The sequence below is a fragment of the Mercurialis annua genome, linkage group LG4, assembly GCF_937616625.2.
Source record: "Mercurialis annua linkage group LG4, ddMerAnnu1.2, whole genome shotgun sequence".
Lineage (NCBI taxonomy): Eukaryota > Viridiplantae > Streptophyta > Magnoliopsida > Malpighiales > Euphorbiaceae > Mercurialis > Mercurialis annua.
In genome coordinates this window covers 28,116,031-28,138,804 of record NC_065573.1, presented here as the reverse complement: position 1 = coordinate 28,138,804, position 22,774 = coordinate 28,116,031, and the positions used below count along the sequence as shown (strand labels likewise).

The following is a 22,774-nucleotide window of genomic DNA, read 5'->3' as shown; positions in this document are numbered from 1 at the left end:
TTATCATTTAAACCCCTGTTTAAAATAAGTGTTTTTAACGCACTAAAAAATGGAATCGCTTCATAAAGTATTGTTTAAATACTTTTTTGAATTATCCTTACTATCGTCTCTAGTCTTCGTACATTGTTGTCTCTCGAAATGTTGACAGTCGTTACACCCAGCTGTTCAAACTTTTCCAATCTTGTAATGTGCATTAGTAATAATTTTTGCTACAACGCAAACTGTTGCCGGTTTAGATTGAGTACTAGCAGATAAAGATATTTTAAATTTTTGGTTCATTATTTAATTCCACTCAGTTAAAATTTATTTGTTGTTGGCAGCTGACAGTTATTACTTATTTGATGAAATGAGATTAGTTGTTTTTGTTGATATGTTAAATGTCCTTAAAGGGTATAATTATTTTTTACATGATAAATAAAGTACACTGTTTTTTTACAATAAAAGCATTTTATTAAAAATTATTCTACATAAAATTCATAAAAAGGTAAAAAAAAAAATTATAGCTACTATAATTTAAAATATTTTATTTTATTTATTAATAATTAAGTCATTTGAAAATAATTTTAATGATTTTACATAATAAAAATAATATGCTTTAATAGGAAAAAAATGTATTTTAATATTAATAAAGTCAAAACAGTTATCGGCTGTCGAAAAAAACTTCAAAATAGAGTTTTTTCATCAACGGATGTTGGAGGTTCATGAAATTAAAAGCAATTGTCTAATTTCTTTTAATAAAAACCTATATTAGCTTGTTGAAGGCTAAAAATTACTTTGAAAAATTCTTAACTCACCATTTTTTAGGAGATTGAGCTTGAAAATGAAAGTGTTGTTTTTGAAGCAATGTAATATTAATGGTATTAAAAAAGACCAGTATGATCTCGTGCAAAATATTAATTGAACAAAAAAGCTATAATTATGTGAAATGGACTTTAGATAGCAGAAGTGAAAACGCTGCAACAAACAATCCAAGGGCAAGCAGTAACCTCCCGCGAATTCTTTGGTCCCATATGATTGATGGAGGAGCTGCGTACGGTTCTTTTGTTTTTACGTATATAAGTGTTTGATGAAATTTCTATGAGATATATTTAGAGCAAATTATTTAAAATTCCTCATTTTTATTATAATTTACAGTTTGATCTTTTATTTGAAAATTAAATAATTTAGTATTTCAATTTTGATTTTGTAAACTATCGGACCCTTCTGTTAAATATATGTGCTAAATCGTCAACATAATGAAATGTGAGATACCAAATCGTTTGAAAATGAGATACCATATCGTTTACATAATTGAAACTAAGGTATTAAATTGTTTATATAATTAAAACTGAGGTATTAAATCATTTGCAAGTAAATTTTAAATTATTAACGGAACTAACAGAATTCCCTAACTGTTGACGGACTCAAAATTGAGGTATCAAATTGTTTGATTTCTAAATAAGAGGTAGCAAACTGAGAATTTTAATAATTGTGAAGGGTTTTAGAGTAATTTGCTTTATATTTTATAGTGAAGTTAATTTCATTTAATAATTTTTTATGTATTTTGTTATTTGTAAAATTTTGTAAGGGAGTGAAATGATGTTTTGTTATAATGATATAATTGCAATTTCAAAACAAATGATGGTCACGTTGTCCAAGTACTATGGACAAAGATTGTGGCAGTGGACCCACCATATGTGAATTTCTTTTCCGAAATAATTATAACATAATGTTTAATGTTCTTCCAAGCCAAGAGAGCCTTCCAATTCATTTGGCTTTCTGCTCGACAAAGTGATTTTTTCAACCATTATAATTTACAAGGCGTACGTGTGGTGTGGTTAATAATCATCCAATATCTGTAATTTTTGGATCCTCTGTCCCTAAACTTTCTGAGGTTTTATTTCGGTTCACCCATTCTTTTTATTTTTAATTCGAAAGTCCATAAACTTTTTACCGCCAATTTGTCTTTTAACATCGTTAATTACGAACGATGTGGTATTTGATAACGTAGTAAGCATAAGGGCAAAACAACCTCACCAATATATTATATCACTAAATCAAATAATAACCGACATACTCCAAATAAATTTACCGAAATACAATTTATGGTTGATATTGCGGTAACATATTCATCAGCTCATCCGAGATACACAGAGAAAAAAACTATTTAAGTCGCTTGCATATTCTACTTAGAGTACTAGTTGTCATATTTCGGATAACATATATGCCTAACAATTATTAGAACCACAAAAAAATCTTTAACATATATAGCAAGACAAGAGAATTTTAAACGATTACACAAGTAGATATATATATCACACCTTATAAATAACCTTAAAAGATACTTCTTCCTTTTTTATCGTTATTAACTTTTCTCTACTCTTTTCTTTCCCTACTGAAACTGACTTGAGCATCCGAGTGAACAGTCGGAGAATTCCTATGCTGTTCTTTCCAATCTCTGTTTTTTTGTCCTTAAGTCCTGATAACTCGGAAGACCCTCTTGGTAATTCTGTGATTCGCCGTATGTGGAAAACCGTTTGTTTATTTCTTGGTTTGTTGGTTACTATTATTTGATCATCTCTAATCGGAGAGTTATTGGATGGAAGACGTAGACCCAATTATCTTTCATGGCATTCCCCTGCCTTATATTAGAGGGACGGGTGTGAGAATCTTTGGAGGAGCTGAAGGTATACCGGCAGATACTCGATTGTCGAGAAATATGATTTTTTCACCATTAACCACCACTCAGGTGGGGAGCGCTCACGCTTCAGGTAACAACTCTTCTTTCCTCTCTTTATGGATTGCAAGGCTATCCTAGACCACCTATTATTAACTGGAGACAAACCCACCTTTGTTTCGAACACCAACTGCTCACGTAATGCAAAGTTTCTTTCATAACACCCTTCTGCCCATAAATCTCACTTACCCAACTGAGGCTATCACCACCACCACCACGACTACCAGAGTAAATCACTCAGCGACTATTCATCCTACCATCTTACAAATACAAGAGTATTTGGATTATTTGGTAAGACAAATGCAATTTACACAACAAGTACAACAAACCTTGCTAGCTCACCATGTCGGAGTTCAAACCAACTCTCAGCCCGAGGTAGCCACAACTTTAAATCTTGGTTTACATCTAGTTTTGAGTAATGTTGATATTACAAATGTGGTGGAATAGATCGGTTCCTCCTTAGAATAATGCACAATTTCCTGAAGCAGGGGGACCAGAAGTAGCAGATCCTCCGAGGGAGGTGCGCACCGAGATACCTAATCCACGACTGCTGAGAAAGGAGCATGCAGAGAATGTGGTGGTTTAAGGCACAATAAGTGACCTTTAGCACTTCTAAAAAAAAAAGCAGCAATGACAATCAACAACGGCCAATAATAGTTTGTAGACTTTTGGCTTTTACAAAATATTGACATCTAGAATATGAATTAAATTTTAATTATATTTTAGGTAAATTTTAAATGTATATTACTCATTTGCACACAATAATATAAAATTCACCAAAATCAATGTTAGGTCCACCATCGAAATTCATCAGATTCACATTAAATTTGAATGATGATTTGACTTGAATACCAAAAAAAATTCCACCAAAATTCCATCCATAGAGTGTGGTAGCTGAATCCGACGTTCGTTTTTTGGTGGACTTTTAGCAGGAGTTTAAATTCCAAATTTTTATAAATGTTGTTTTCCTGCATATTTTGAAAACAACTTTTTTGTGCTAGTAATTTTATATTTTTTTCGAGTTGTATAAAAATCCATAAACAGAAACAATATATAAAAATTAATTAAAAATACGAAATGCGAATTAAATTGAACCGAATAACATATTTTACATGCTTTTGTTTAGAAAACAAATTGTTCTTATCGGTATATGAAGTACAATATTTCACAAGATAAAATGGGCCACTATAACACCATCGAGCTGCTCTCAACAAAATATATTTATCACCCAATTTTTAAAAAGAAAACATTTTTGGAGAAGATGAGCAAATTACTATGAGGCCTCCAACATATATTATAATCTACAATTTTGTCCTTCATGTTTGAAAATCAAATGATATAATTTAATTTACAGTAACAATTTAATCATTTTTTTATTTTTTATATTAGTCAATTGAATCAAAACATTAAATTAAAAAAGAATTACAATCTAATCCTTAAAGCCTATGTTTTTAATATATTTAAACAAGGATCATATTATTATGAGATATAGTGAGTTAACAATTTTAAATTTAGTTTTAATATTCATAAATATGTTATTTTTTGTTGGAAAAATTAACTTTTTTATTTTTAAAGTTTGTTAGTTGTGAAAACTAAATGAAGTAGAATAATTGAAAAATAAAATAAAAAGCTGCATTAAACAAATAAAAAATAAAAAAAATTAGAAATTAAATAAATCGAATTTATTAAACCATCGAATGCCATTTTTATTTATATTTGCATTTAAAATAAATTTAAAATTAAAACTTTTCTAGTTGAGTCATAACTTAGTTGACCAATGTTAATTTAATGGAAGGGGATAGTAGCTAATTTAATGAAATATGAAATAATTGGCTTTTTAGAAATCATGGAAAAACTAGTAATTATGCCTTTCTAAAAACATAATTTAAATTTATTATTTAAAAAAATATTTAAATTTATTAAGTTTGAATTGTATGTATAATTTAATAATAAGCTAACCAATAAACATTACATAATTTACAAATTGTTTATATAAATATAATTTCAAATTAATTAAATTACAAAACTAAAACATATAAAAATAAAAATAAATATGCACGAATAATTTTTTTTTTTCATACTATAATGATTTGGAATTTGATTTGGAAGCAGTTGAATTTTGAAAAGGATAATAGAAATTCAAAACATAGAATTGGCAGATTGGCTCTTCGTCTTTTACCTGAACTAAGCAGCCATTAATAACACTCCCGTGATTCTTACCTTCCTCTTTCTCTCTCTTCACGTTTCTCTCACTTCACCCTTTAAACTTCTTCGTCTTCTTCCTTCAGCTCAGCTCAGCTCAGATCTTTCGCTCACTTTGCATTTCGCCGGCCGTCGATCTATGGATTTTACTTGCATTGCCGCTCTCTCCGCCTGAATGTATGTCCGTCTCTCTCTTACTCGCGATCTATCTTTTGTTTATGCTTTATTCTTTTACTTTAGATCTCTCTAATCTCAACCTTATTTCTATTTCTTCCTTTTCTTGAACAAAAATCCATTTTTCCGATTTATTTCGTTTATTCGACCACCATTTTTGGAATCGGAAGACAGCCAAAATCCCTTTCTTTGAACGACCCTTACATCAATTTTCATCAAGAATTATTTATTCACTGGCTTATTTGCCTACTAGCTGCAGGGAAAAGATATAGTATGTTAAAATGTTGTTCAGTGGCTATTCTAATCATAGTTCTTGCTGTATTTTAATCGACCCTCATCCGTTTTTTTGTTGCTGTGTTTCTGAATTTAAATAGCAGATTATGAGAAATATTATTTAATCTGTTATAAAGAAGATGGTTTAAGCTGTTAAAATTCAAAATTTGTGTATTTTGGTATTACTTTGACCTTATGATGGTAAAACTAAAATGGAATTGAACTGTTATTATAGTGCAGTGTAAATGGCTCAAAGTATGAGATCAAATTTGCCTTCATTCAGTTCGAGTTATAGAAATGAAGACACTCCGTTGCACCATGCTTCTGCCTCTGCTTCTATTGCCAATGGGGATCATGGTTATGACAGTGATGGCTCCAATTTCTCTACACCGTATGTCTACTACTCTCCATTTGCTTTATAATATGAACTCTCATTTTTTAAGAGATTTTATTGCTTAAAAGTCCAATCTTTATTCTGTCTCTTGCTTGTTTCACCTAGCTCGCAAGCATCCATTGCTGCTGGTATTCCCCCAGAACTTGCTAGTGCTATACCTTTGATTGATAAATTCCAGGTATCTATCTTTCTTTTGCTATTGATTACTTGTTTCTGTAAAATTTTGAGCAAAATAAATCACTTCTCGTTTAGGATTTTATTCTTTTCTTTTAACTATGATAATATTAGCTATGAAATCTGAAAAATTATGATCTTTTGATGAACATTGTTCTTTGTAGGTTGAGGGATTCTTAAGGCAGATGCAGAAACAGATTCAATCCACCGGAAAACGCGGGTTTTTCTCCAAAAAAACTGCAGGTCATTCTATGCGTGAAAGATTCACTTTTGAAGACATGCTTTGTTTCCAGAAGGTAAAACGGTATAGTGGCAACCACTTCTAATGTTTTTATCGAACTTCTGATAAGCTAACATAGCGCTGTTTTGTAGGATCCCATACCCACATCAATGCTTAAAATTAATAGCGACTTGATAAGTCGAGCCACTAAATTGTTCCAAATAATATTAAAATACATAGGAGTTGATTCATCTGATCGAGTAGCTCCTGTGAGCTTGGATGAACGGGTGGAACTTGTTGGGAAATTATATAAGCATACGCTTAAGCGTGCAGAGCTTCGAGATGAACTTTTTGCTCAGATTTCAAAGCAAACCAGGAATAATCCTGACAGGTCAGCATTTTTATGTTTTCTAACTCTAATTTTTTTTTCATTCACGGGCTTTGAAAGTGTTGAATATAAGACTTGCACCAATCCACATTAGTCACTTGGACCAATGCCCATGCCGTGTCTGTTCAGTCTTTTTAAAAACCAGGGAATGGTGATGGTTTTCTTTTCATGATTGTTTCATTGTAGCAAAGGTTAAACAAACTCTTTTTTTAATGATTCCAATTAATTTTCTGGATTATTATGTTGCAGGCAAATGATGATGTTTTTATTTCATGATTGTTTTATTGTAGCAAAGGTAAACTAATTCATATTTTAATGATTCCATTTAAATTTTTGGATTCTTTTGTTGCAGACAATACTTGATTAAAGCATGGGAGCTTATGTATTTATGTGCATCCTCCATGCCTCCTAGCAAGGACATTGGTGGATATTTGTCCGAATATGTTCATAATGTAGCGTATGGTACAAGTACGGACTCTGAGGTCCAGGTCCTTGCTGTAAATACTCTAAATGCTTTGAAGAGCTCTGTGAAGGCTGGTCCTAGACACACAATACCAGGACGTGAGGAAATTGAAGCTCTTCTCACTGGTCGAAAGCTAACAACCATAGTGTTCTTTTTGGATGAAACTTTTGAAGAAATCACGTATGGCATGGCAACGACTGTGTCTGATGCTGTCGAGGTACTTCAAGACCTTACATTTATTTCTGGTGTATGTGTATTGAATGTGGTATGGTATGTGTTCTCTGTTTCTGTTTTTGGACTGTCAGTGCGCAATAAAGACAAGAACATTAGCATATTTGGGGATTAGGGAAAGAAGAGTTAAGCATATTTGATGTTTGTTTTATAATCTAAGCAGAAATTATGGATGTAGAAAAAAATCGTTTTATGGTAGAAGGAAACATAGCATTTTGAAAAGCAAATTCATTTATTCTCAACGCTGAAGCAACCGCACAACGGAGAGCAACTTATTGTTCAGTTACCCTTCAAACAATATGATTAAATCTGGTTCCTTGTGCACATGGGTGATTAAAGCATGCTCACCTTGTTCAGTTGTTGGTCAAAATGATAAGTCCCTTTTGATAGTCTTCTGAAAGTTAAGGGAAAAAGCTTAATGTTTGGAATGCCTGTGACAACTGGCAAAAGAACTTGTGTCTTTTGGAGCATGCAGGAATAATCACCCAAGCAGTTTCAAAACGATGGCATTTATTTACGTGAGATCTTCTTATATGATTCTATTTGGTGAAAAAATGGTTTAACAATGAATACAAGTATACAACAATTAATTTTCTGATATAAGCTGCTGAAGGAGGTATTTTTTTTTTATCAAGGGTTTTGTCTGGTATGATATTATGATTTGAGAAATTCTATTATCCTTAAACTGCTCCTTTTCTTAATGAAAAATGTAAATACTGGTAATTTGTTAGGCTGATATTTTTCGTGAGAAAACCTTTGGTGGTCTATAATTTTAGGCCAAATGACCAAAAAACGCCAAACCTTTCATGAAAGTTTCACAAAAGTCCAAACCTTTCAATTTTATTCAATTTGGCCAATTTTATCCAAACACATGATTTCGTTTCAATAATGTCCCACTATGTAATTTTGCCATGGCGCTGATATGGCAATGCCACACATGAGCGCCACATAAGCAAAATTGTGTAGTTGGACACAATTGAAACGAAATCATGCGTTTTAGAACAAATTGGATAAAATTAAAAGGTTTGCACTTTTGTGAAACTTTCATGAAAGATTTGGCCTTTTTAGTGATTTGGCCATAATTTTACTAGTCGTGTAGTTGGTCTTATTGGTAACTTTAACGATTTGACATGAATGTAAATTTTCTTTTCATTGAGCTTTAAAGAGGATTTCTTTAAACAACTCTTACAATTTCAGGAACTTGCTGGGATAATTAAGCTGTCAGCATATTCTAGCTTTAGTCTCTTCGAGTGTCGTAAAGTTGTTACTGGTTCCAAGTCACCTGATCCCGGGAATGGTAATCATCCTTTGACACATTAAATGTGTTACCTAGCCATAAAAATAACCGGATATATCTGTAATTTAACATATTCTTGTGTAGAGGAGTACATTGGGCTAGACGACAACAAATATATAGGGGATTTGTTGGCGGAATTCAAGGCAGCCAAAGATCGAAGTAAAGGAGAAATTTTGCACTGTAAATTGACATTTAAGAAAAAGCTGTTTCGCGAGTCAGATGAAGCTGTAACAGATCCAATGTTTGTGCAATTATCATATGTTCAAGTGCGTAAACATGCCTTGGCTATTATTTTGTTTTCTTCTAACATTTATAATGATAAGCATCCTCTTTTTTAGAGGTTCATTGTAGCTACTCTGATGCATGCTTGTCACTTTCCAGTTACAACATGACTATATATTGGGCAATTATCCTGTTGGAAGAGATGATGCTGCACAGCTGTCTGCATTGCAGATTTTGGTTGAGATTGGATTTGTTAATAGCCCTGAATCATGCACGTTCGTAGTTCTATCCTCTCTGTTTAGTAGAACTTTCACTTAATGTTTTTACTTTGGATCTTTTTTTCTTTTCTTATTCACATTAATATTTTTATCTTTTTTCCTTATTAAATATTTGTCTGATTCATGATCTGAGATTACATTTTGCAGTGATTGGACATCTCTCCTTGAACGCTTTCTACCTAGACAAATCGCAATAACACGAGGAAAGCGGGAATGGGAGTTAGATATTCTTTCCCGTTATCGTTCAGTGGTAGAGTCTATTTTAGAATTTTACACTTTAGCAAATTAAAGTTTTGTTGATAATATATGTTCTTTCCTTTTTCCAATGTTTCTGAAAAGTTTCATGTGATTGGTTGGAAAAGGTTTTGCTAATGTTGAAAAAATCAAGTGTTGCCTAAAATAAAATGCTGGTCAAATTCCTTCTTATTGGTGAAAAGTACTCCAAGCTTAGTTCTTTTATTTCATGCTATAACCATTTTTTTCTCTTTTATTATCTAGCATAAGGTTGTTGGCTTTAATTTTTTGAATTCTTTTCCAATCTTCCTCATTATCTATATGCTTATACATTTCATTGTACTAGTGCAGTAGTATTCATCTTTGTAGATTTTTCTTCTCAAATCTAAATGTTTTATTTCCATGTAGGAAAATCTGACAAAAGATGATTCGAGACAACAATTTCTGCGAATATTGAGGACACTTCCTTATGGGAATTCTGTTTTCTTTAGTGTCCGTAAGATTGATGATCCTATTGGGCTTTTACCAGGGCGGATTATTTTGGGCATTAATAAGCGAGGGGTGAGACATTTAACACTTTAACTTCCACAAGACCTCGCTATCATGAAATGGTCTTTTAAATTATACCTCAGGACTGATACTTATATTTATTTGCTCATAGGTACATTTTTTCCGTCCTGTTCCAAAAGAATATTTACATTCAGCAGAGTTGAGAGACATAATGCAATTCGGTAGCAGCAATACTGCTGTTTTCTTTAAGATGAGAGTCGCAGGGGTTCTACATATATTCCAGTTTGAGACCAAGCAGGTTAACACGACCTTTTTCCCTAATATGTTGATTCCATAGAATTTGAATTTATATGCATTCATTCTTTACATAGTTAACATTTTCTCTTTGCAGGGAGAAGAAATTTGTGTTGCTCTTCAAACACACATCAATGATGTCATGCTGCGGCGTTATTCTAAAGCTAGGTCCACAGCAAGTGGCTTAGTGAATGGTGATCTTTCTAACAATTTTAAGCCCCCTAATGTGGAGATTTATGAGAAACGTGTACAGGAATTATCTAAAAGCATTGATGAATCTCAAAAGAATATTGACCAGGTAAGTGGCAAGTAAATTTTTAATAATGTCTAGTTATCAGTTACTTTTCTGTTTATGTTGATGTTGGACTTACCATCTCATGAATAGAAGTGTCTGAACCATCATATATGTTTTTAACTAAAGTATTTCCTAAGCATGCTCCAACTGAGGCTATCATCTAAGGATAAACATTGTTGTTTAATTTTTTCAATGGGAATTTCCAAGTGTAGCATTGCAGTCGAATAGAATTAGTTATCCTTATGTCTGCATTGAGCGGCACTCATCACCAACAAATAGAGACTTGTATGTGTCAGATGACTCAGATAGATATTTGTCATAATGACAACATTAAAAGTGACAATTTGAATATAGGATAAAAACATGCTTAATTCTCTTCTTCTCGTCTCACTTTAAAATATTTGTTGCATTGTTGGTTTCTGAACTCATAAGGCTTAGTCATTTATTTATTCCCTTGGACAATGCATCAACTCGTGAGGCAGCTTTGCGCTGAGTTATTTTCATAGGGCGTGTAGTATTTGTGCTCATGCAAATTGAAATTTAAAATTCTTGGAATCATATTATTTTCATGTCTTTTGCAAGAATGAACTTTTTGTTATGTTTGTCATTTCCTTGAACATGTTATTCTAGTTAATGGAAGAATTGAACGAGAAACAAAGGCAAGAAGTGAAATTGCAAGATGAACTGGAGGGCTTGAAAGATTCCTTGAGGTTTGAAGAGGAAAAATTGGTAGAAGTTGCTTGTGATCGTGATAGACTTAGATCAATTTGTGCTGAAAAAGATACAGCGCTTCAAGTAAGTATAACTAATAATGTGGTATTGGCCCTACCTTTAGAAGTTGTATGTATTTGTTTTTAATAGCATTGGCTGGTATACTTAGGCTGCATTATTGGAGAAGAGGAATATGGAAATAAGGCTAACCACTTTCAATAATCTAGTTGCAGAGGGTAATGCCAAAAAGGATACGAGTGTATCTAATAAACAGGTAGAATTCTACAATTATTTGGTTTAACTTTAAATTTTTTACTATAATTGCCAAAATTGAATTGAGTCTGTAATATGTTTTAGAAAAAAATATACAGCTGGTGTCTGAATTTTTTAAATATGCTATATTAGTGTTCGAACTTTTATTTCTATTGAATTTGTGTTTAATTTTTGTAGAAGTGTATCAAAGAGTACCTTTTTTTCCATCTTCCGGTCATCGGAGTACTAATAAAGCTAAAAATAAAATCTAAATTTATTTGCCATTTTGATTTTACATACGCAAGTATATCATTTGCTCACGCTACCATTATCTTTTTGCAAATATGACAATGATACTTAAGCAAATATGAGATATATCTTTGTATTACCGCTGACCAGAAAACGGCTAAAAGTACCTGTTCCATACATTTTTAAAAAGTTGGAACCCTAATTTAAAGGAAATAAAAGGTCAAACATTAAAAATTGCCGACTCCTATCAGATACCATTGATGTAATTTTTCCTATACTTTATTATTAAAAATCATTTGGACGGTGCATGACACAGGTTTTGCATAATCTTCAAGATGAACTGAAACTGCGGAATGAAGAGTTGCATGCATTAAAAGAAAGTATGAAAAGATTTACAGATGAAAAAGTGTCTTTGGAACAGAAGATCTCTATGCTCGAAAAGAAAAGAGTTGAAGAGGTTATTAAAAATTCTAATTTTGGAATAGTATATAAATTGCTAAATTCTTTCACTGAAATGTTTGCTTATTGTCCTGTTTATACTGCCAGATGGAATTGCTTGAGAAAAAAATTGAACAAGAACGCAAAACCTTCAAGCTTAGAATGATTGAACTTGAGAATAATCTGGGAGGTGTTAGACAAGCTTTAGCTTCCGCTGAATCAACTCTTGTAATTAGGAATTCGGATTTGGCCGCCTTGCAGAATAATCTAAAGGAACTAGAGGAACTTAGAGAAATGAAAGAGGTATTCTTCTAGTAAACACCTTTTCTCAATAAATATGCTTCAATTTATGTGTCATTTATATAAATTTCACAAATAATCAATTGGAAACGACCTGAATCATTTTTTGCGTGCTTTCAGGACATTGATAGAAAGAATGAGCAAACTGCCACCATCTTGAAGATGCAAGGAGCCCAACTTGCTGAGCTTGATGCGCTTTATAAGGAAGAACAAGTTTTGAGGAAAAGATATTTTAATACCATTGAAGGTAATCCTATGTCCATCCGGAAAAAGCTATACTGGCATTCTTTTGAACTGATACATCTAGTTTGGACCAAAGCTTAAACTGATCAAATATAGTATACCGGTAGTATTTTTTTAGATTTTTATTGCTCATCCTAAAAATTATACATATGTGATTATAATCTAAACCTCAACATTTAGCCTTTAAACATATGGTAATGTTGACGCACACAATCCAAACAAGATGTGTGTACTTTCATTTAATTCTTGTTTCTCTTTTATTCTAATATTAATTTTGTTTCTCTTTTAATGTGAAAAGAATACAATAATTAGCAAAAATAGAATGGCAAGTAATTCAATGTATGAAATACAATCATATCATTCATAATGTTTCTTAGAAAATAATAATTGAAATGGAATTATTTGGAAACATAATTATACAATTTAAGTAATTTAGAGATAATTTAACTACAAATATGCAGTTTGTAATATCTCATTTTTCACTCTTTTTTTGTTTGTTTCTTGTTTTTATTATCTGATATATTTTTTAACATAAATTGAGTTCTAATTAACAAGATTAATTGACTATCAAGAAATTAACATACTCCTATTTCTCTTCCAATTTTTTTTTTATTCACATAGTTCTTTTTATGGAGATATTCATTTTAACTAAAGTACGCATATAGACATTAATCATTAGAAACTCTACAGGTGTGCTGATCATAAGGAACTATGGTAATTAATATAACAAAATATTTTAAAATATCTCACATCATTCAACATGGTGTTCTACAGTTTTGAATTGGTGATAGATAATGAGAGTTAGGGAGAGAATTTTCTAGAAATAAGTTAAGGGGAAAGAATGTGGGGAAAAGGAGTGGGGACAATATACTAGGAAGTTCTAAGCAGACCCTGTTACATCTACTAAGTGGCTGCATGGAACCGCTCTGTCATCAGTTAGTGTCAGTTATCAATTTTTGCTTTGACATGGACATATTATGTCACTAACATATACTCCACCTTTCAATGCTTTCCAGATATGAAAGGCAAGATTAGGGTTTTCTGTCGTTTAAGACCTCTGAGTGAGAAAGAGATTGCTGAAAAGGAAAGCTCCATCGTAACTAGAACAGATGAATTTACAGTTGAACATCCTTGGAAAGATGATAAAGCAAAACAACACTTATATGATCATGTATTTGATGGCAATGCCACCCAGGAAGATGTATTTGAGGATACAAGAGTAAGTTTGATTGTTTTGATTATTAAGAAGTCCATCTATGTGCCCATTTTATGATATTCAACTAACTGAGGATCCCCTATTTTTTTATAATGCAGCACTTGGTTCAGTCTGCTGTTGATGGGTATAATGTCTGCATATTTGCTTATGGGCAAACTGGTTCTGGGAAAACATTTACAATTTATGGCTCTGAGGGTAACCCTGGACTGACACCACGTGCTACTGCAGGACTTTTTAAAATTTTAAGGCGTGATAGCAAGAAAATCTCATATTCGCTCAAGGTAACTTGGATATTAGTGGCAGTTTCCAATAGTGAAAACTGCTGACGCCTGAAGTTTCATATTTAATTTCATGTCTGCTAATTCTCAGCTGCAAATTCTTGATCTAATAAATGTAGAATGATCATAATCTTCTCATTTTCTTTTTCATTAAGCTATTCTTGACGTGGACTGCACTGCCTATTTACTATGTAGTGTGTTTGTATATCAATCAATTTCATATAAGGTCCTAAACAAATACTTGCCTTTTGTGTATCTATGCCTGTTGGTACTATTGTCAATCAGATTCACTATTCTTTATGATCAAACACTTGACACTATTACTATTGATGCAGGCCTATGTCGTGGAGCTATACCAAGATACAATTGTGGACCTTTTGTTGCCAAAGAATGTGAAGCCTTTGAAATTGGATATTAAAAAAGACTCAAAGGTGTTAAAATGTTTACTATTTTCAGCTTTAGATTAGGTTTTATAATTTATCAAATTTATGGTTTATGTGATGGTTGATATTAATCTTCATTTTATGGATTATTATTTTCTGATGCTCAGGGCATGGTAAGCATTGAAAATGTAACAGTTGTATCAATCTCAACCTTTGAAGAATTACAAAATATTATCCAAAGAGGATTTGAAAAGCGGCATACTTCTGGAACTCACATGAATGAAGAGAGTTCAAGATCTCATTTGATACTTTCAATCATTATTGAAAGTACCAACCTTCAGACTCAATCAGTTGCAAGAGGAAAGGTAGGACTGATGCGAGCTACTATTTGTATTGAATAATAATAATATTAGTAAACGCCAAAGTTGAGAATAAATTTTTGGTTTTGATATGAATGCAGTTAAGTTTTGTGGATCTTGCCGGTTCAGAGAGAATCAAGAAATCAGGTTCTTCCGGTTGTCAACTTAAGGAGGCTCAAAGTATCAACAAGTCTCTTTCAGCACTTGGAGATGTGATTAGTGCTCTGTCTTCTGGTAGTCAACACATACCTTATAGAAACCACAAGTTAACTATGTTAATGAGTGATTCTCTCGGCGGCAATGCCAAGACGCTAATGTTCGTGAACGTGTCGCCGGCTGAATCAAATTTGGACGAGACATACAACTCCCTCATGTAATCTTTTACTTCTTTTGATCTCTATTTTTTACTTTTATCTTACTTTGCAACTTGGATCACTAAACTGCATCTTATGCAAATTCAGGTATGCTTCAAGAGTTCGATCAATTGTGAATGATCCTAGCAAAAATGTTTCGTCAAAAGAGATAGCTCGACTGAAAAAGTTAGTTGCTTATTGGAAAGAGCAAGCGGGTAAAAAGGGCGACGATGAAGAGTACGAAGAGATCCAAGAAGAACGACCATCGAAAGATAGGGTAGATGGCCGCCATTCGATGTAAACAGAATTTTTTGTGGAGTTTTTTGGTTTTAGTTATATCTGCCACTAAGATGAAAGTGGTAGATTTGGAGAGTTTTGATCCTTTTTACAGTTTCAGATGATCTTATTGTACTGATGCTCAAGAAAGCTGGTGTAGCTCAAAGGAGTTAGGATGTATAGTAAATATCTGTATATATATTTTTTTAAAAAATTACATTCCACTGTTTGTTCTTGTATGGAAATTATGTTTCATGAAATGATAAATTACAACTGATCCAAATCAAAGTTTGTTAATGAGTGTTTAATGTAATATGTTTTGGGTTTGAGTCATCAATGTGATATCATTTGCGGTACAATTTTTTCCCATTAATTTCAATTTTCAACCAGTTACAAGCGTGAAAAAATTGAAAAGAGAAGAAGCTATTTTTAATAAAATGACATAAAATAAATTGCGCAAGTATTTATATACGTATTATTGTATCATATATTTATATTATTGGACATGAAGAGGATAATTGTGGTTGTTTTAATAGTCAAGATAATAGAAAAAGTTGGATGAAAAAGAAAACAATTAAAAACAATTAGAGAGATAAAAAGAGAATGAGGGTTAAGAAAGAAGAAGAATACAAAATAGAAAAATAAATATTTTACATTAATTAATTTCTCTGCCCAATATCAACCATATGTAGTATGCTAATTTGTTACATAAAATGAACAAAACAGCAAATACAAATAAAATGAAATAACCTAACAGTATTTTTGTTAGTCACCAAATTGTTCATTTTTATTAATTCCTTACAAAAAAAAATAAAAAATTATATAACTATTCTAACATAATAAAAACTAACAAACTTTTCACAGAAGATTCATAAAAAGAATCATAGAAGAAGACATGAAAACTTTTTATAAAGTAAAACCGACGGTAAAATAATGTACTAAGAACTCGATATAGTTTCTAGATGATTCCGTCAAACTATTAAAAGTTCTTGATCTATCTTCGAGTATTGATTTACGTATGAATTGAATTTAACATGTGCTTCGTCAATAAATTGTAAATAATAAAAAAAAGGATGAAATAGATTTTGACTATTCATTGTATTTTATGAAAATAAAATAAATATAAAAACGTCATCAATAGCAAGAATAAACTATTGACAGCCCTCTATGTGTAAACTTTTTATTTGAAAGAAGAGACTGAGAGACGGGGGTAACTAATCCTGAAGATCACTGAACTTTCGAATTTTTTCATTTCAGTCACTAAACTATTTTTTTTTCATTTTGATCACCGAACTTTCATTTTTTTTCATTTTGGTATTTTCCGGCCAAAAATGCTTAGGTGGCAGCCGGAATTAATTTTTTTTTTAACCTGAAAACTTGCCATATATGCATTATTTGATCCAAAAAGTCATTTTTAAAGTGAAATTGTGTATGTGTGATAAATTTTCAAAGTAAAACTTGTAAAATCCGGATGTCACATGTCAACTTCCGGCTGCCACCTAAGCATTTTTGGCCTGAAATACCAAAATGAAAAAAAAATGAAAGTTCAGTGATCGAAATGAAAAAAAATAGTTTAGTGACTGAAATGAAAAAATTCGAAAGTTCAGTTATCTTCAGGATCAATTACCCGAGAGACGGCGGCCAGAATGTTTATTCTTGAACACTTTCTAATTTCTAATTTCTGCTCTTCCTACTCTTTTAACTCTACCATCAGCTATTTTTGTGAATCAAGAGGTTCCTCTTCTCCATCTCATAGTGTACCTTATATAGCTCAAGACCTTTGGTCTCTACCCGGACCCGACGAAAAAAATGGTATTACACCAACATAAGATTTGTTGCTAAACTTCCTTACTGCAACTGCTACTGCAACTGAAGAACCTAACTGGAACATCCTCATTTGCACATCATGGAGTTTGATAATCACCAATTAACTCAAACTCTCGGTTTATTATCAAATACCCAATTAGCCGACTAGGTGTCTTTATTAAAGATTAACTCCGAAACATACCTGATCACCGCTGCTTCCGTTCTTGAACCATCTTCATTCCAAAACCACTGCTGCTTCCATTCTTGAACCATCTGTAAGAAGATAGCCTTCTTGAAAGTTCAAATACCCAAGATCATGTTCTCTAATTGACCCTTAATTCCGCTGAAAACACAACTTTTCTCTATAATAGCTTTCAATCTCGAAACTTCAAAGAAATGCTTAACTCTCCATGAGAAAATATTAATAAACCATCTGCAAAACATAGATAATTTAGCTTTAATCTCCTACCCCCAGGATGGCATCAAACCTTTCTTGCACATTGCTTCAAAGCATATAGCCAAATACTCCATAACCAGCATAAAGAGAAAAGGAGACATGGGATCTTCTTGTCCTAGTCCATGCTGACCGTCGGAAAAAACCCTCAAGCCCACTGTTGATCATCAAAGAAAATCTGGCTGTTCAAATACATTGCATAATCAGATTCATAAATATCTTAGGAAACGAAAGTGCATTGAAATTTCTTCCAAATAGTCCCAATTGACAGAATCATCGGCTTTTTGCAAGTCTACCTTGATAGCACACCTTGGAGTTCCTTTACTCCTATGATACTTGTAGTAATCAATCATAGCTTGAGTTATCTTATTTGGATCCTCCAAAATAGTGACATCGTCAAACTTTAATTTTGAAATTCTATAGGAGACTTTTTTTTTTTGCTTTACGAAATTGTGGAAAAACTCGGTGTTATTATCACCCAACTGAACCCATTGAAATCTGGCTTTTTTTGTCTGTAAAAACACTCTTTTGATGCATTCACTTCCTGAGATGAGTAACATCTGCCCCTTCTTCCAGTAAAAGGTCTTCATTCATAGGATCCTCCTGCATACTAACTTGAATATGATCTAGAAGAGAAGCCCTTCCTTCACTTTTGAGAAATATCTAAAAATTCTTTGCTGTTCAGATTTTTAAGCACACTTTTCAACAACTTCAATTTGGAAAAAACTCTATACATAGCTGGTCCAGGAAATCCAACTTCTTGTTGTTGCTGCTGCTGGTGGCTGCCAATGTTGGAAATTGAGGGTTTAATGGAGGTCGAAATTCCAGATCCAGCAAAAGCAAAATGGTGGCACAAATTAAAAACTAAACAGTCTCAATTTCATGTCAATTCACACGCCCTGAATAAACCTAATACAGCTAGAAATTAAGTTGCCTAAATAATATAATAAATGACATTTAACAAAAATGAGGAGAGAACGGCAGGGTTAGAGTTAGCACAAACTTCATTTAACAAAGTAACAAAATGAATATCCCAAACCAAAACCCTATAATACAAAGCTTAGAATTTCAAAATTTTCAACGACTGTAGGGATGAATTATGCACTTGACTCGAGACAAAACAAAGACAATATAGAGCCAGATTACACGTACTGCAATGCTAGTTACTGGCTTACTGCTCATAAAGAAGCTAATCCAATGGCGTTTCTGCTATGAAATTCACAATTGTCAGGGTGGAAAATCTACTAGGATAGTGAACTATGTTTAAGCACTGAAAAAACACAGCGAGTGGAAACAAAATGTTGGAACTGGTATATTTAAATTTGGTGGAAGTTTCAAACCACTAAATAGCGGCACATCAAACCTTTCATGAGAAAAGTTGCAGAATTTATAAGGGTTTCTTCATTGGGTAGCAATGACCACTCTTTCTGGAATGATCTCAGCCATGAACTTAATGAACCAGTAGATGAGCTTAAAACCATCCACTTTTTTCCTTTTCCATTTATGCAACAAGAAAAGGTGGGTAACTGTATTTCATTAAAACTGCTATTACTACCTTAAACTGCAAGTCATTATGGGGATAGGAGTGAAATCCTTTACTCCTCTTTATAAGAAAAGAAAAAAACTACCTTAAATTAAGGTTAGCGTGATATCTAGTTACCATTCAGCAAAATCAAATTCGGTGTAATATGAAATAGGGAAACCTAACAGAAATTTGATACCAATATAAACAAAACACGGGAAAATATATCAATCTCATCTATTGTAATGGATACTAAGTTTATATTTATACCTCATTTGTGCCCAGAACTTGATCATTGCTCTCCCTGACCTTCTTCAGCTTCCTAATAAAATTCGTTGTGAACAGAATCAAACATCAACAAAAGTGAAACTGCAAGCCAAAGGAACAAAACATGTGAAGATCTATGGGTTCTTCTCCATCTTTAACAGCTTCATTATAAGAAACAAAAAGGGAACCAATTTCCCATTGTAGGCATCTTCTTCCTAAACTTAACTGAAAAAGATTGTAAATTATATGAACAAATTATTTGTAAATTATGTATCTCCAAGTAAATCTCGCATGCACAAGTGAGAACTGAAGAGAACTCGTTTCATCACATCCCTCAATAACGCATTCCACCCACGCTTCACTAACCAAATCAATGCAACATATGTAGAAAAGGGCTAAAGCAGTGTAGAAATTCCATTACTCCGATTGAAGAAAACTAGATTCGTCTATACTATATCTATTAAGTGGATTTTTTTTCCCAAAACAGAAATTAATCCTTAAACCCACTTGTATGAATCTTGTCAAAAACTCTTTCAGCCACCTCCACCTTCCCATGCAGCTTACAAGAAGCCAGCAGAGCAGCCCATAATACCCGATCAGGCTCCATCTCCATCTTCATCACTAACTCCTCAGCCTCCTCCACCCTTCCGGCTCTCCCAAGCATATCCGCCAAGCAAGTATAATGCTCTAGACTGGGCTTCATTCCGAAACGCTCTTTCATTATCCAAAAATACTCTAGCCCCTTCTCCACCATCCGTGCGTGACTGCATGCACTCAAAACTGCAGTAAAACACACCGCATCCACTCCCGCTCCCTCATCCAGCATTCTGTCAAACAAAACCAACACCTCGCCAGCCCTCCCATGCATCCCATAACCCCCTAACATCGTTGCCATTGAAATCTCATTTCGCACAGGCATTCTATCAAACACTTTTCGTGCCCCTGCTAAATCCCCGCACTTAGCATACATATTAATCAAAGAATTTGAATTTGCCAAATCAAAAGCAAACCCACTTATCAGCACTACTCCATGAACTTGTCTTCCAAGCCTCAAAGCAGACAGCCCAGCACAAGACTTTAGAACGCTGGGCAAGGTGTGACAATCGATATACTTAGCGGCATCGAGCATACGGCGAAAAATGGACAGAGATTGGGTGAAGAAGTTGAGAGACGCGTAAGCTCTGATGAGGGAGTTGAAGAGAAAAGTGGATTGGCGGTTGCACAAGGAAAAGATGAAACTGGCTTGGGGGATTTGGCCGCAAGAGGCATAGGCAGAGACGAGTTTCGAGCGAATAAAATCGTGGCGGTAAATGCCATGAGTGATTACTTGGGCGTGGATTTCAATGAGGTTCGTCATATTCTTGGTGGAGGTACATGCGTCAAGAAGAGAGGCGTAAAAGGGGATTGCAGCCTGCGGCGTTGATCTCATACTTTGCGCCGTTTACGCTGCACTATCATAACAGTTTAGTTCCAATTTACACAAATTTTGAATTACATCAGCTAAAACCAACATAGCGAGGGGTCGATTAGAATACAGTAAGAAGTTTGATTAGGGTAAAAGAAGACAGAAAAGCATAAACAAGAAAAAAAATGACGGCGAGTGAGAGATGGACATACATTCAAGTGGAGGAGAGAGGTGCAATGCAACTGAAATCCATAGATTGAACGGCCAAATGGATACTAAGAGAACGATCTGAGCTGAGCTAATGGAAGGAAGAAGAAGATCAATGGCTGCTTGAGTTGAGAAGGTAAACTCAATCAGGCAATGGTAGGTTGCGTTATTATCAACCGCTTCAAATTTCCAATGCTCAGCGGACATATAGTTCAAGGAGTAAAGGATTAAAAAAAAAAAAACCCGAACTAGTATCAAATAAGTTCAAGTTCGCAAGGTCATTCCAGAATTTGGCAAAAACATATTAAATATCCACTTTTTCTATTTTTACTTCTGAAAATGAGCAACTCTCCGGTTTTCAATGATAAAAAATTTAAAATAATTTTTTTTTATCTTTTAAATCGGCATCAAATTATTTTCTAAATTTTAAATATCTTTCTTATATTTATAAACTTCACAAATCAAATTAATTTTCAAATAAAAAATGAGGGATCTATTTTAATTTTTTTATTAATTAACTTAAACCCAATTGATATTGAAAGAATAAACTAATTTCAAATTAACATTTATTCTTCTCTTCTCTATTCAATCCCGCCCACCGTCGTCATTCTTCTTTTTTCCGTTCACTCTTACGCATCGATGTCCTCGTCATCTTTTTGTTGCCATCGTTGGCTGGGATCAGCTGCTTCGTTTGTGAAAAACAGACTTTGGGATCTGTTCCTCACGAAGAAGAACATATCCCGGGGCCAGTGCTTTTGTAGCACAGTAATAATAGCTACAAGCATCTTGGTAAGAGGTCTCGTGTTCGAACCTCACTTTCCCCTTTCTAATTATATATATGTATATATATAAAAAGAGCATATCGTGGGTCCGATAAGGTGGCCAGAATTTCTTTTCCAGCGGCGGTGAGTGGCGGAGGTGGTGGGTGATTAATATTAGGGTGTTAGTATTTTAGGATTTGTTAGTATTTTAGAGTTTAATTAGATTTAATTTTGGTAGTAAGCATAAGGGCAAAAAAACCAATCTAATTTTGCCAAGTTCTCGGAGAATTTAATCCGGTTTTGGGAATTTAAACTTATTTGATATTTCGTGCCAAGTTCAGGGGTGAATTGATTCTTTACTCATTGTACAAGGCTACAAGCAACTTCTAAAAAAGTCTGATTATTTGAAAATATCATCGACTCTATTGGATTTTTAATTTCAACTATAGTCATTACATTATAATAAAAAAATAAAATATATTTTTAATATTAATTTGTTTATAGATAAAACATAGATTTAATTTTTTTTTATTCTTTTTATTTTTGAATCTAATTTAAACAAATTAGATACTAAAAATTGATACTAAACAAATGACTCTAAATTGATACTAAAAATTGAAAAATGAATTAAAATTTGACAATTACCAATTATAGAATTATGACATTCTATTTGCAACCACCGAACATGTCAAAGTGAGGAGACAGTATGAATTTTGCACCAATTGAAATAGTGATAACCTGCAGTTACAGAAACATGTCAAGTGTAGCCGATCTGTGTTGGTCTTTTGAACTGCGTTTGAATTTAAAGTCTCTTTGATATACTGCTGGCAGACCTTTTGAATTGCGGTTGAACTCAAAAAAAAAAATTGGCTTCAGTCCTTTGAACTGCATTTAAATAAAAAAAAATTCTTGTGTTGTTGTTTATAGCC

The 22,774-nt window shown here is 33.0% G+C and overlaps 2 protein-coding genes across 10 annotated transcripts; one reads left to right on the top strand and one right to left on the bottom strand.

The window, feature by feature from the left end:
* Positions 1–4,840: 4,840 nt before the first annotated feature.
* Positions 4,841–15,720, top strand: LOC126677111 (kinesin-like protein KIN-14E). 2 transcript variants are annotated; one of them, XM_050371568.2, is made up of 24 exons: positions 4,841–5,095; positions 5,606–5,756; positions 5,865–5,937; positions 6,098–6,229; positions 6,306–6,544; positions 6,894–7,221; positions 8,433–8,532; positions 8,617–8,798; positions 8,914–9,029; positions 9,180–9,282; positions 9,675–9,827; positions 9,928–10,074; positions 10,168–10,368; positions 10,996–11,160; positions 11,246–11,350; positions 11,894–12,034; positions 12,124–12,318; positions 12,436–12,562; positions 13,575–13,777; positions 13,873–14,055; positions 14,388–14,483; positions 14,603–14,800; positions 14,896–15,167; positions 15,256–15,720. In XM_050371568.2, exons 2-24 carry the CDS (start codon positions 5,611–5,613, stop codon positions 15,446–15,448), a joined length of 3,798 nt encoding a protein of 1,265 aa, XP_050227525.1. In that variant the 5' UTR covers positions 4,841–5,095; positions 5,606–5,610; the 3' UTR covers positions 15,449–15,720. The 2 variants fall into 2 exon arrangements, with proteins under 2 accessions (XP_050227525.1, XP_050227524.1); XM_050371567.2 differs by having other exon boundaries at positions 5,601–5,756.
* A 768-nt stretch (positions 15,721–16,488) lies between these two features.
* On the bottom strand, positions 16,489–21,341 carry LOC126677899 (putative pentatricopeptide repeat-containing protein At3g11460, mitochondrial). Of its 8 annotated transcripts, none has more exons than XM_050372720.2 (4): positions 21,090–21,341; positions 19,476–20,923; positions 17,051–18,465; positions 16,489–16,937 (listed from the first exon to the last, which is right to left on the bottom strand). In XM_050372720.2, exon 2 carries the CDS (start codon positions 20,899–20,901, stop codon positions 19,963–19,965), a length of 939 nt encoding a protein of 312 aa, XP_050228677.1. In that variant the 5' UTR covers positions 20,902–20,923; positions 21,090–21,341; the 3' UTR covers positions 16,489–16,937; positions 17,051–18,465; positions 19,476–19,962. The 8 variants fall into 8 exon arrangements, with proteins under 8 accessions (XP_050228677.1, XP_050228678.1, XP_050228680.1 ...); XM_050372721.2 differs by having other exon boundaries at positions 16,489–17,865; positions 17,980–18,465; XM_050372723.2 differs by having other exon boundaries at positions 16,489–17,840; positions 17,980–18,465.
* Between the last annotated feature and the right edge of the window lie 1,433 nt (positions 21,342–22,774).